The 13040-nt window shown below is 42.2% G+C and overlaps 1 protein-coding gene across 2 annotated transcripts; it reads left to right on the top strand.

Annotated features, from left to right (window-relative positions):
- The first annotated feature begins 3143 nt into the window (after positions 1 to 3143).
- Positions 3144 to 12799, top strand: LOC126161313 (uncharacterized). Of its 2 annotated transcripts, none has more exons than XR_007534891.1 (4): positions 3144 to 3317; positions 8165 to 8449; positions 10550 to 10748; positions 12690 to 12799. XR_007534891.1 is itself a non-coding variant. In XM_049917067.1 (4 exons), exons 2-4 carry the CDS (start codon positions 8344 to 8346, stop codon positions 12733 to 12735), a joined length of 351 nt encoding a protein of 116 aa, XP_049773024.1. In that variant the 5' UTR covers positions 7477 to 7489; positions 8165 to 8343; the 3' UTR covers positions 12736 to 12799. The 2 variants fall into 2 exon arrangements, 1 of the variants encoding a protein (XP_049773024.1); XM_049917067.1 differs by lacking the exon at positions 3144 to 3317 and adding an exon at positions 7477 to 7489.
- The last annotated feature ends 241 nt before the right edge of the window (positions 12800 to 13040 follow it).

Raw genomic sequence — 13040 nt, 5'->3', positions numbered from 1 at the left:
GTGGCTGGCTCTCCTTACGAGCTCGATAATTCTGAGAGAATGTCGTCTATTGTGAAGACATTGTTTCTACTTAGCTCTGTCAGTGCTCTGCCAAATTCTTCTCACAGTATCATGTGTCCCATCTCATCTCCATTTATTTCTTTTCAGTTTCTGTAATATTCCCACATGTAGACATTCTGCATATCCTCTTCCGGCTTTCAGCTTTTTCCATCATTGCTTAATTCTAGCTAGCCATCTGAGTTCTTGGCGTTTTTACAGCTGCTCTTCTTTTCTCCAAGATCTATTTCAATTTTTGAATAGGTGCAATTTATTTTAGCCTTAGTCATGCCAGCTTCAACTTGCATTTGTCGTGTAACCTTTTGCAGTTCCTATCCATCTCATTTTTTTGACTTATGTATTCACTTTAGCTTGTTTCATTTGCTGTATTTTCATACTTGCTCCTCTTATCAGTTAAATTTATTATCACATACCCATGGATTTTTAATGGGTTTTGTATTTTTGCCTATTTTACCTTCTGCTGTGTTCACTATTTAATTACCCACGGATTTTTAATGTATTTTTTCTTTTTGTCTATTTTACCTTCTGCTGTGTTCACTATTTAGTCCTTCAAAACTACCTGTCCATCTTCTTTTCACCTATTTCAGCCAGTTGTTGCATTAGCTCCTAAGAACACTTGCTTCTTGTAATTGGTCCCAGTCCCATATCTTTAAATTTCCACCTTTATGCAGTTTCTTCAGTCTGCAGTCCATGACCGACGAATACGGTCAGTTGGGTGGTAAAAAAACACTGAAATTTCAAATTTTGTATCTCCTCAAGGCTTTTATATATAAAAGTGAGATAACACAAAATTTTATAAAAGAATATTTTCTTTCAGACGTCGCTCAAGGGCACAATTTTTTTTTTTTAATACAAGGAAAAAAATCATTCTCTTGATGAATGTGCAAATTGTGCCATGATAGCAACTTCTGAAGAGGCAGAGGTCTTTACAATGTTTAGAAGTAATTCGAAGAAGAAATTGTTTCTGCTCCTCATCCTTCACCAGTGTTCCATTGTAGTTTGGATCAGGCTGATAATGTGTTCTGCTGTGTCATTTACTGCTTTCATCTGAGAGCTGTTTGAATACCGGATGATGTGGCCGTTCTGTAGGAGATAACTGTAGAAAATATGCTGATTTCGTTCTTCTGTTCTTTCACAGTATTCAGGTCTTCAAACTCTTTCATCTGATTCATTATCTTGCATCTACAAGGAGTACCAGAAATTTGTGGGCATTGCAAGTTTTTCACCATGTTTTCCTTTGTCTGTTTGTACTCCATTGTCAAAGAAAGCTAGGGCAACCAAGTGCTCAGAGAGAAATCAAAGATTCCTGCAAAGAGTCTTATACGCTCTACTAGCTACAGTTTTGTTCTGATAATTCTCGAGGAGAGTAATAAATCTGATATCATTGGAGGGCTTCAGATACTAATATGTGCTTCATTCCACTCGCTGGTATAAATAGGACTGACAAATACAGCCAAGTCAGTTATATTCTGGATTTTTTGTTGTGTTAGTTTAAACTGATATTAGAAGAGAAATAATTTCAGTGCACAAAAGCCTCTTGCAGCACAGCAAGCATGATTCATGGGAGCAGGAGATCGAAATGACTCGGTAGTACTCTCGCACCACCGAGGAACAATAAGGACAATACCAAGAATTCTTTATAATCATCTTTTGGTTGTTGAACTTGTAGAGGATGTGGCAAGTATCCAGCATTTCACTCTGCAATTTTTTCATTGCTGGATCATCTAATAGTGCATCCGGTGCTGCGGGATAATTAGAGTGATTAATCGAAGACCATTTTTGTTGAAAATGTTTGAAAAGGTTCTTTCTGGACTTGTAGATGTAGCTAAAATATGGGAAAAAAGATCTGACAATGGAAAATCTGGGGTGGAATAATGACAGTATTATGAAAAGGGTAGTTGCTACTCATCATATAGCAGTCGTCCCTGTATGCTCGCACTAGCAGTGCTTTACCGTGCCTTACCCCAACCCAGCTATGCCTCCCCCTCCGCACCGAAGCCTCCTCCTTAACCCCAGCACCCAGTGTGCGTCTCCCATCATGCACTGTTGCTCGTAGTCTGCCCTTGGCAGCCAGAGACTCTGTGTGTGTGTGTGTGTGTGTGTGTGTGTGTAGTGTATTCTATTCTGATGAACGCCTGTTTGGCCGAAAGCTCTGTTAGACAATATTTTTGTTGTACTTATCCACGACTGACCGTCTCCCCTGTATCGTTGAGTGGCAACTACCCTTTACGTGATGTTGGACAATATACCTGATAATATAATTTCCAGAACTTGGTGACGGTAAGCAATCTGCACTGACTCTGAACCGAAAGTTTCTCGGATGTTTGTACACATTCTTTTTTGAAGCCCAGTGTTACTAGCTGTAGTCTCGAACACAAGTCCTTGATGATGTTTAACACCAGATTCCACTCTAATTAAATTTATGCAAGCCTGAGCCTGAGATTCGCAAGCTTTTCTTGTCCATTTTCAGTAAGAAGGACAGCAATTTGGTCATGTTTTTATCTTGACTGTAAGCATTTTGCAATCCCAGTGTAAAAGAAGAGGATCATCCAAAATATTATATATCTCTTCTTCTTTTACACCTGTCTTCCTCATTTACCTCCTTGGCCTCCTGATTGAATTTCTAGACATAGTTAAATCAGAAACATTATGACGTAGCACCTATACAAAAGCATCCACTACAAATTCTGCTCCATCAAGTGGAAGATTGACTCTATCCAAAAAGCTAACAACTTTAGGTGACTTGAATTTGTTTACATGTACATTTGGTGGTACGGAGGGAATATCTCCAGGTGGTGATGTCGAAGATGAACTTAATGATTTGGATGGTCCTTATTCATCTTTGTCATCAGTTTCAGTAGGTGACAAACATGATGATGACATAGTGAAAGAAAGGATGATTGTGACTCCTTTGTGTTCAATCTCTGTTGTGAACCGGACATTATATTTCAATTTCCCAAATCCCATTCCTCTAGACATAAACTTTTTTTTTTCTGTCATACCTAGTATCAGTAATTTACTGTCCATTAATATATTAGAGATCACAGGAGTGGGACAACAAACGTATCTGTTTGCAGACCCGTACACTCGTCAGAGGGCTTCGCCGGCAGCTGCCACCGGCAGTGGCCCTTGCCGATGCCCGTGTGCAGCACATGCAGGAGCCGGTGCACCTGCCCCAGCTCCAGTAGCCGACGATCGCCCGACAGCAGGTGCTCCGGCCGACGCTGCTGCTGCTCCGCCTACCTCTTCAGCTTGCCCTGGTAATCTTACTCTCTTGATACTGCAACAGATAGAGTTGAACGAAAATGACTACAGGTGTGGTGACAGTTACTTCATTTTCTTTGCATTGAACTATAACTCCACGAAGACACATTAACTGGACATCAGTAATACAGGATACAGAAAAGGCTGAGCACTCGTTTGGGCTCGCTTAAATAATACTGTTTCTTTTCCAGCTCACCAGAGCATGCTGTGGGGCCTTCATAAGCGGTCGTGTGAGCTGCACAGACACACTGTCACTGAAATTGCGCACATTGTGAGTGGAGCTACATCTGTCACTGCTCCCTTCTAGGGATGGGAAAACCAGAAACATACATAAAATCTATAGCACAGAAAAATTCGTGATATAGAAAAATGCACGGGACTGGAAAATAGCACTGGTACCGAAAAAGAGCAACGGTACTGTGAAGAAGGGGGGGAAAAAAGCACTGATCTCGCAAGGCACAGCGATTACCTAGTAATGGAAAACACCGACGACGGTGCTGACATCCATTTTGTCACCCGACGACAGCTGCTGCTGCAGCATGTGGTGGGCAGGCGTGGGCGAGTAGGGCTGGCAAGTCATCCCTCTTCTTGTGAGAGGCCATAGGGCACAATGTGCACTTCGAGGTCAGTGGTCGGCATCAAAAGTTTCAGTGGGGAGTGCATCCCGTGACCCGGAGAGAGATGCGGTGGTAACTGCGGCTTCCGGTGCAGTGGGGATGCACTGGTGATGTCAGTCGAGGAGTGGGGCTGGAGACGGAGGCTCCGGATGACCACCTGTCTGGCAGTGACCCCCGCTACTGCACGAACCGGTCCATCTGAGACGTGGGAACGGGCATAGGTGGAGGCGGGTAGGTGAAAGGTGGTGGAACCTCCTCGACAGAGCCTGCCCCGTGCGGGCGCGGCCAGTTAGAGTGATCGGACGTCCTGCCATCAGGAGTGTGGATGCTGCCTGGGCACTGGCCCGGTGACGGTGGCGAGTTCGGCTTGCAGCCAAAACTCTGAGCTGAGACACGCGTATCCAGCTGGAACCGTCACGGAGCTGGCGATGTGGCATCAGGTGTGGCAGGTGAAGGAGGGTCTGTGGTTGTCAAACATGTGGCAGCTCCACCAGGCTCTTGTCTCCCACCACAGTTAAATTATACTAATTTAAAAAAATTATCTAACGCAGCTTCAGGCCCCTGCCAGATACAGACTTCTGCATCTGAGTTTTGAACATCCTAAGTGTGTGTTCGGCTTCACTATTAGGTTGAGGATGAAATGGTGGAGGTGTGGGATGGCAGACCCCACTAGCCTGACAAAAATATGTAAGTTATCGAGAAACAAACTGGGGGCTGTTATCAGTAACCGTGGTACACAAAAGTCCCTCAATTGAAAAATCTGAAATAGGGTATAACAAGGTGGCTGCCACGGATGTGGATGGAGTGTGCACCACGTAGGGAAACTTGGAACAGAATACCACTGCAGAGTGGGAGTTACTGTCTCAACAGTGTAAGCAATCGGTCATTCAGACGCATCCGCTAATTTGTGCGCTAACACAGCAGCGAGACTGTGCTGAGAGGCATCTGCGGCCGACACGAGCTGCCGATCTGGCTGAAAAGTGTGCCAGATGTGGGCAGATCGAAGCTCAGATTTAAGAAAAGCGAATGCTCGATCACAAACTGGGGACCAGAAAAAAAGGCACATTTTTATGGATAAGGTCTGCAGGAGCCGAGCGACAGTGGTCACACCATGTGAAAATGTTTAGCTTTACTTAGAAATGCCTGCCCCAATGGAGATCGGCTGAAGCAAAGCCACAGTTGTGTCAACGTGGTGATGTAACGGCTCGACCCCTGTGTGAGAAACCTCAAAACATAGGTACTCAATTTAAGGCTGAAAACAGAAAGTTTGTGTGGTCGCACTCGAGACCTGCAGACCGTAAAACAAAAACCAATGTTCGACGAGGTAAGTGGTGCAGTCAGGTACAGAGGGTGTCAGGTGTTTTAAAAAATGTTGAAAAATTGCAGACGACGGTCTTTATCGGTACAGGCTGAAAGGCGTATTGACAACGAGAAGGCGCGTAATGGCCTCATCGGAGGAGAGCTGCAGGTACCCTTCCGACAAATCAGTCTCGGAAAACCGGTGCTCGCCTGTCAATTTTTCGGAAACAGATGAAAACTCAGAGTGGAGAAACTCTATTTGCCAATACGGAACTCTATCTGACCTCGTCGGCAGTGGAGAAACCGAAAACGTTAAATGCATCTAACCCAAACCAGTCAATGTTATGGAAATGATCCACAACTAGGAGGTTGAGAGGGCGAATGGCAGATTTATAACAGACAGGAGCAGAGAACTGACATTGGATTGGAATCTGTCATTTTCGTAGCTAACCAGCTTTCATGAAACTTTTGTGGGGGGAGGGGAGCCCAAGTACACGTGCATTTGTGAGTTTACTAAAGTCACTGCAGCTCGTGTGGCCGTTTACATTTTTAGTAGTTTAGTAAACACACAATACAGTAAACAATTTTTGGGCAAATAGTTATGGAGGGGAGGGATTGAAGAATTGAAGTAGCCTAAATGAGGTTTCTATGATATAATTTAGAGTACATTTGAGCTAACAACAGCTGAAATGGAGATAAGGCCTGGATGCACTGTTCATATTGCAAAAGTTCAGGTCGGGAGGCCGGGATAAATTTTTCCAATCAACGGTACACTTTTCAACACCGGTGGAGTTCAAGAGAAAAGAAAGTTTTAGCTGACCTGGGTGTTGGTGTGCTACCATGTGTGATTCGAGTAAGACCATATACTCTTGCCAAGTTTCTTCCTCTTGATTGAAGGCTCTGTATGGTGGTGTGCAGGTTGGTCGGTCCGTTGGGCTAATGGCAGCAGGGGAAGTTGATTGCTGCTGCACACCAGACAGGAGTTGTGTCATCTGCTGCGTCTGCAAAAGCAAAATCTGTTCAAGTGTGACTGTGGATACACTAGACGCTTGCGCCAGATTGATAGGAGCAATGGGTGGAGGTGCGGGGGTAGCCATGTTAGTACAATGCAACTGTTGAGAATAAATGAAACAAAGGTGTGAAGCACTCCACACTGTAATCAAAAAATGTTCACTAACAATTCTGTTAGTTTGGTTAGGCGCAAGCAAGAAACAATTTGCAAATAGTGCACAAGCGAAAAGCGAACAGTGAGGTGAGTGGGGTTGACAGCGGCATCGGGAGGCAAGGTCCGATCGCTTCTCCAAAATCCTTGGCGCCACTTTTGTGACAGCTCCCAAACCCAAGGTCCTCGGTGGTACTTTTGGGGCAGCCACCACAAATTGTATAAAGTGTGGGTAGTGAGTAGGATGTCTGTTGGCCGAAAAATAATTAATGACAAGAATTGAACCAGCTAGAATGAAGAGATAACTTATCTTTATTTCTGACGAAATGTGGCAATACAAGTCCAAGTATTATCCAAGAGTAATCCGTGTACTGAGCCTAGTCAAATACAATAGCAAATATCACACAGCAATGGCTCCGCTATAAACTCCACGAAAGGCTAGCAGTAGACAATCGACAATAGACTGTCCGTCTTGGGGCCAGCGCTCCTCCTTATATGCAAAAGGCAGAGGGCGCTGCGGACCCGAGCTCAGCCATGGCGCGACCTCTTCCGTCGGTGGTAATGCCCTGAGATGCCGATGGCCGCGACAGGAACTGTGGCCAGTGATGTCACGGTCAGGGCGCGCTTGCGCGAGTTGGTTGGGTCCGTGGATACAGTAGTTTCTAATTGTAGGTAGCTAACATTTGCTGCGAGTTACTAAGTGTTCTCATTCTAAAATTCTGGGTTAATGTAAAGTGGGTGCACACACATACACTCACACAGTTTCTATTGGATTATTGTGTTGTCCGTAGTACATAAGATTATACGTCTTAGTGAGTAGATTATTGTAGCATTTTAAATTTGTAGTCAATAATTATGTGAAATACCGATAGTCAGCTTATTTTGTCCGTTGGAAGTCTTTAGGTAGGGAACATTCAACTGAGTTCTGGAATCCTTAGTTAGTCTTTTGGTCATTTTAGTTTTTGATGTAAAGTTGTCGACCGTGTGATACAGTAACTCTTTTATGTTCTCTGTCAGTCAGGAGAAATTGTTTGGTGAACCAGCAGGAGCAGCCACAGCAGCAGCAGCGACAAGTGTCGGGGCTCCTCGAGTGAGTTCAGTTGGTTGTTGTGGTTGTGCTGGTGATGTGGGTGATGGTGGTGGTGGAGCAGCAGCAGTAGCTTTATATTGACATGCCATCAGAAAAGTTTTAGTGTTGTAGGGTGGAATTTTCTCACTATCCCTCCTTTTCCTCCCCCAGGGCTCACCAGGTTTCATGCACACAGTGCTCCAGCCATTACAGTACTCTGCCTTTTCTAAAACTTAATGGTCCCCTGCAGAAATGTTTTACTGCTGATAATTCTCACAGTTTATTTCATCAAATAATCAACCTCCAGTGTTATCCAAATTTCATAGAAGTACAAGCCGCCTTGAGTGGGTCACTTCAAGTAGTACAGAACTTACTCCACATAGCTTAGGTTTGCTTTAAAACTATTGCCAGGCACCCAACATTTCCTATGTTTTATACAACACATTCTGCACCATTGGGAGTGGTAGGGGGGGCCCGGTGTCAAGTCGTCGTGTACCCTCGCAGATGTAACCACTTGACAACTCGTGGACTGCACCAGATTTGGGTATTTGGGTTGGCAATAGCAGTTGCACCTTTCAGAGTATGCGCTATTGTTGCCCAGTGCAACATAATTGAATACTGAGGAACACTTACCACAGATATTTTCTTGTACTGACAGGGAGAAGGACCTAGACTGCTATGTGTGCAATGTTGCAGCTGGACCAACAGCATCGACCTCGACAGCATGGACTGACACTAGCCTGATCTGACTGCACCGATAGCTTCGCACTGTCTTTGGAGAAGTTATCGATTTCAGTATCGATGGTGCTGGAGTGCTCTGCCGAGGCTGCTACTGTGCACTGAACCTCGTCAATAGACTCGAATACGAGCGGAAAATGCTCAGAAAATCATTTATAACGTGTATGCTGCATCGTGATACCGACAACCTTAAGCCTGGAACTGTTCTAGCTACTGTAGAAGATCACAGAAAAAACTCTGCAGGTGAGTCGTGGTATGTGATTTTTAGTGTATGATATCATTTTGATTGATATTGATTTGATAAATGAAGAATCTCTAAACAAATTTTATGGGACCTCAGTGCAACATTGGGAATGGAAAGGGTGGGGGATGGGATGACACAATCTTTCTAGTCCATTGAGTATTTTATGGTGGTTGGAATAAACCTTCCATGTTCTGGTTGTTGAGGGAAAGTCTTTCTTGTTTTATTTGTTATAAGGAATAAGATGGATTGCTACTCACCATAAAGATGACCCGTTCAGTTGCAGACAGGAACAACGATAAGACGGATTGCAGATAGCATCCGAGGACTTCCTCAGGCAAAGAAAATGTACACACGAGTTGAGCACACCTCGTGCATGCACGGCTGCCACCACAGCAGCTCTGACCCGAACTCCGGGAGGAAAGCTTTGGCCAATACCTGCATTGTGTATAAGCCTTTTCATTATGCCTGTCTGCAACTCAGTGAGTCATCTTTACTGTGAGTAGCAATCTATCATATTCCTTATATTGTTATTTGAACCTTGAGTTTCCATTGTCTGTTTTATATTTTATTTATTGATGGCAGGTGTCACCAAACGTATCCTCTGGCAGAAAACAGTGAGAACCCTGGTACTTTGGTGGAACACATTATTTTTTATCTGATTTTAAAAAATGAGGATTTTAGTTTATTCAGTGATTACTCCAGTGTCAATTTCTAATTAATAACATAAATCGTAATAAACTTTTAAATAAGTTAGTATCAAAAAATCTCCATATTATTAATAAGTAGTTTAGATGAAGAGGCAGGATAGAGTAACGTGGAGAGCTCCGTCACACCAATCTTCGGACTGAAGAAACTCTACTTCTGATAGTCTGCGACAGTTAATCGTTAATGCACAGGTAATCAAAGAACACTGAAACTAATCTCAGCAGTTAGGCTATCAGCCACAGATGAATTGGCTGTGGTGACTGGCATCTGAGGTAGGAGCAGAATGTGGCTGTTGTGAAAACAAGACATGTCAATACCAGATGCATTCTCCAGTTGGTTGTTGCTGTGTTAGGTCATCTGTAGCAGCCAGTTGCAAAGAATAAAACAAATACAGATGGATATAACTATTTAGTGCATTGGGCATAGAATAACAGAGAACGTTAAGAAAGCCCAAAACTGTATAATGTTCTGTACGGTTTCCCTTGGCCAAACAAACATCATCTACATACGATACATTCTGAAGTCTATATGTCGTCACAGGTAGAGCACACTAGAAATTGCCGTTTCAGCTTCGATTTAAGAATACGCCAAAGTGTTGTTCGTAGCGTTTCTTGTTGCCTACTGACTTCGTTTGTCGATTTCCACAGATCGAGTTCAAATGAAAGGTAAATTATTTAAACTTTTGTGCAAATATGTGAGGCTAGACAGTACCTTTTCACGCGCACACACACACACACACACACACACACACACACACACACACACACACACGCTGTTTCTTCAAACAGCTGTATCCATCTGTGGATGTTGTTTGTATTTGGAAGTGCTTCATTTTGTCACTGACAAAATCTTCTACGAACTGCAAAGACAGAAGACGACAGTTAAATTCGAACGTGTGAAATGCCTTCTGTACACTTACTACGGTATTGAACTTTTCATTTACACAGTGTGTTGCTTAAGTGAAACAGGTAGAAGACATGAAAGTTGTTGTCCTACAATGCATAAAAGTGTTCCAGTGATTACTCAACTGATTTCTTTTGATATATATAATGAGATGAGACGTTCAGTCCCGTAACTGCAGCGTGTGGCGTGAAAAATCACATTGAGAATTATCTATGTGCTTGGATGTAGATTTTCTAAGTATATACATTCAGGCAGACAAGAATTGATGAATGTTTTATTTGTAGTGAATTTGTGGATCTTGTTGCCTTCTGTGTTGTGTAGGACCAACACCTAGATCTGTAATACTAGCCGGATAAAAGTGTGCATATTATATCGCATATTTTTCTTGAGGCCCCTTTGTCACAAACCAGATAATGAAACCTGTCGTTTGCAGTTTAACTGTGAAGAGTCTGTATGTTCAGATAAAACTTTTCTTTTCTGGTTAAAAATAGCATGTGAAGAACAACAGTTATTTGGGACTGAAGAGAAGTACCCATCCAAAATGTGGACAATAAATGAAGAGCGACGAGAAATCCACACTGATTGTTTCCGTTCACTAGAAGTGAATTCTGCAGGATTGGTTGCCGGTTCTGTTGCACGTGATTTCTTTAAAAGATCACATTTACCTGATCATGTGCTGAGAAAAATATGGTGAGTCAGCAGCCTCTTAAAAATAGACTTACTAATAAATCAGAAAATTAATTTGTGGCAAATATTTTGTATTCTTAGAAAAGTCACTTGGGAAAGTATTGCCATTGCTGAGTTGTTAAATTGAGAAGAAAATTCTGAAGTGCAGACGGTTTGCATTTTTTCTGTGTGGTTTACAATATTACACTCAATATTACAGGGTGTATACGACCCGGGACAACCGGGAAATCTGGAAGAAACCTGGGAACTTTTTCATCTGGGAGAAAACCGGGAAAAACCCGGGAATTTTTCGTTAAATTTTTGTAATTTTGACTTTTAAGAATTGATTCTCTAGCAAACAATGTTACTGTATCCTGCTACTGGAGAATGATACTGCAGCAATAAAATATAAACAAGAGGAAAAAAAAAATAAAACTTTAGTGGCAAAGGAAATGCACAATTTACAACAACAAAACACCATACACGGACAAGCGTTTGCAAATAGCAAAAATATGTCAAAGGCCGTAGGACAAAGACTATGTAATTCATCATCACCATAAACTGCTTGCTATGAGCATGACATCACAACTGTTCACACTAGGTTCATTTGACCAGTTGCCAGCGGGCTGTTGCGCATACGCAGTTGACTCGCGTATAAGCAGTACGTTCTCCCTCTTCCCACTACTTGAAGTTTGGCTGTTAGCCGTATCGGTAGTAGCAGCAAGCAGCCAGATGCAAATGAGAAAAAATTTTCTCACTCGCCATAGCTGCCAGATTCACGTATGCACAGAGTTGTCTCAGTTGTAGTGGGGGGGGAGGGGGTTTAGTCTCCACGTGACCCGTGTTTAGGTTTAGTGATTTCGCTGCTTCTCCTCGTGTACAGCTCACACGTCAAATGAAAACAAAACGGATTTCTGTGGCTGGGAGCTATCAAGTGAATTAAAATACATTCACATAATTACGGAGGGCAAAAATATATTACTAGTTTCAGTTTTCTGATTTTATTTTATTTCCAAGTTAGTAGCAGTCTAACATTAATCGCCTTGCAGAACAGTGAAGTTATTTTTGCAAGTTTGCTAAAGAAATTTGGCTTTATTAATCTTTCCGCTGAGGCAATCATTTTATTTGAAATGAAGTGTTTCATTCTACAGTATTGGCTAGTTCCAACTGTTCGCTGAATTTCTAGTGCACGTTATCATATTCTGCCATGTATGGCATTATGCCATAATAAAGAACCAAAAATGAGATAGTCGAGTACTGGTACCCCAAGAAAATTTACGTCCCAAAAACGACACTGAAAAGCTTAATATCAGATGGGACCTACTTCATTGTGAATCTGGAAAAAGCCAATTTGCACTTCAAACCGAATTATGCATTTTAGTATTGTTTACGAAATTCCGATGCTCTTTGCAGTATAATCTGATGCCCTGTTTCTTTTATGGTGTAATGTAAGCTCTCTTAGTGCTTTATACACACAAACATGCAGGCTTCCTACACTACTGGTAAATCGAACCTATTTCTAGTCTCCTGATAGTATTGCGAATGGTGGTTAGAAAAAGTAAATTTCTTTTTATGCAAGATGAATCATGTTACGTGTGAGAAAGTGGGACGGATTTCTAAATCACAGAGCGTTCGAAACTGAACAGTTTGAGGACCAGCCACTTTCAAGAATTTTGAGCCGAGACATTTATGTCATAATTTCAAATTTGCACGTTTTGTGAGATGTATCCTTAAGTATAACACACGCAAAAAAAAAGATCAATATTAGATGTGATAGCTTAGCTTCTGTTGTATCGTGTTAATCTTTGAGACCAATATTATATGTGAAAGCTTAGCTTTTCTTGTGGATATACGGTGCTGTGTACATTAATGTAAACAGTTAACTTTTCCCCTTGTGTGTTCACGCTATGTAACCAGTGATCTTGTTATTGGCTGACTATAACACGTGTCCTTTGCTCTGAATAGCTGCTGTCGTCGCCTGGTGAGATCTCGTGGCTTGAGATATGACTGACTTACAAAAGAACATCGCAACCTTGGTTTCAAACGCTCCGGAAACTAACGCGCTGTGTTTGGTGGAATTAGAATTTATAGTTTTCTAATATGAAAATATACAGTGTATATGTTGCTGCAAATGAAGTCTTTCCAAAACTTCTCTCATTTTTTTATTAAAAGTCTGTCCAAAACTTCTCGCCCCCGTCTTTTCTTTTTTTCCAGGAAGTTCTACGCGATTGTATAAAACGTCAACCATTCAAAGGATTGATAAGTTTTACAGTTTCGAGGGAAAATCTACAGATAACCTACTGTCACTTAGCACAG

The sequence above is a fragment of the Schistocerca cancellata genome, chromosome 2, assembly GCF_023864275.1.
Source record: "Schistocerca cancellata isolate TAMUIC-IGC-003103 chromosome 2, iqSchCanc2.1, whole genome shotgun sequence".
Lineage (NCBI taxonomy): Eukaryota > Metazoa > Arthropoda > Insecta > Orthoptera > Acrididae > Schistocerca > Schistocerca cancellata.
This window is presented reverse-complemented; position numbering and strand designations above follow the sequence as displayed.

Bases quoted from the DNA above. Each gene is read 5' to 3' on its own strand.
- LOC126161313 (XM_049917067.1), top strand. From the start codon at position 8,344: ATGCTCAGAAAATCATTTATAACGTGTATGCTGCATCGTGATACCGAC. The intron at 8,450-10,549 runs GTGAGTCGTGGT...GGTTAAAAATAG, and splicing joins TCACAGAAAAAACTCTGCAG to CATGTGAAGAACAACAGTTA. The intron at 10,749-12,689 runs GTGAGTCAGCAG...TGCTCTGAATAG, and splicing joins CATGTGCTGAGAAAAATATG to CTGCTGTCGTCGCCTGGTGA.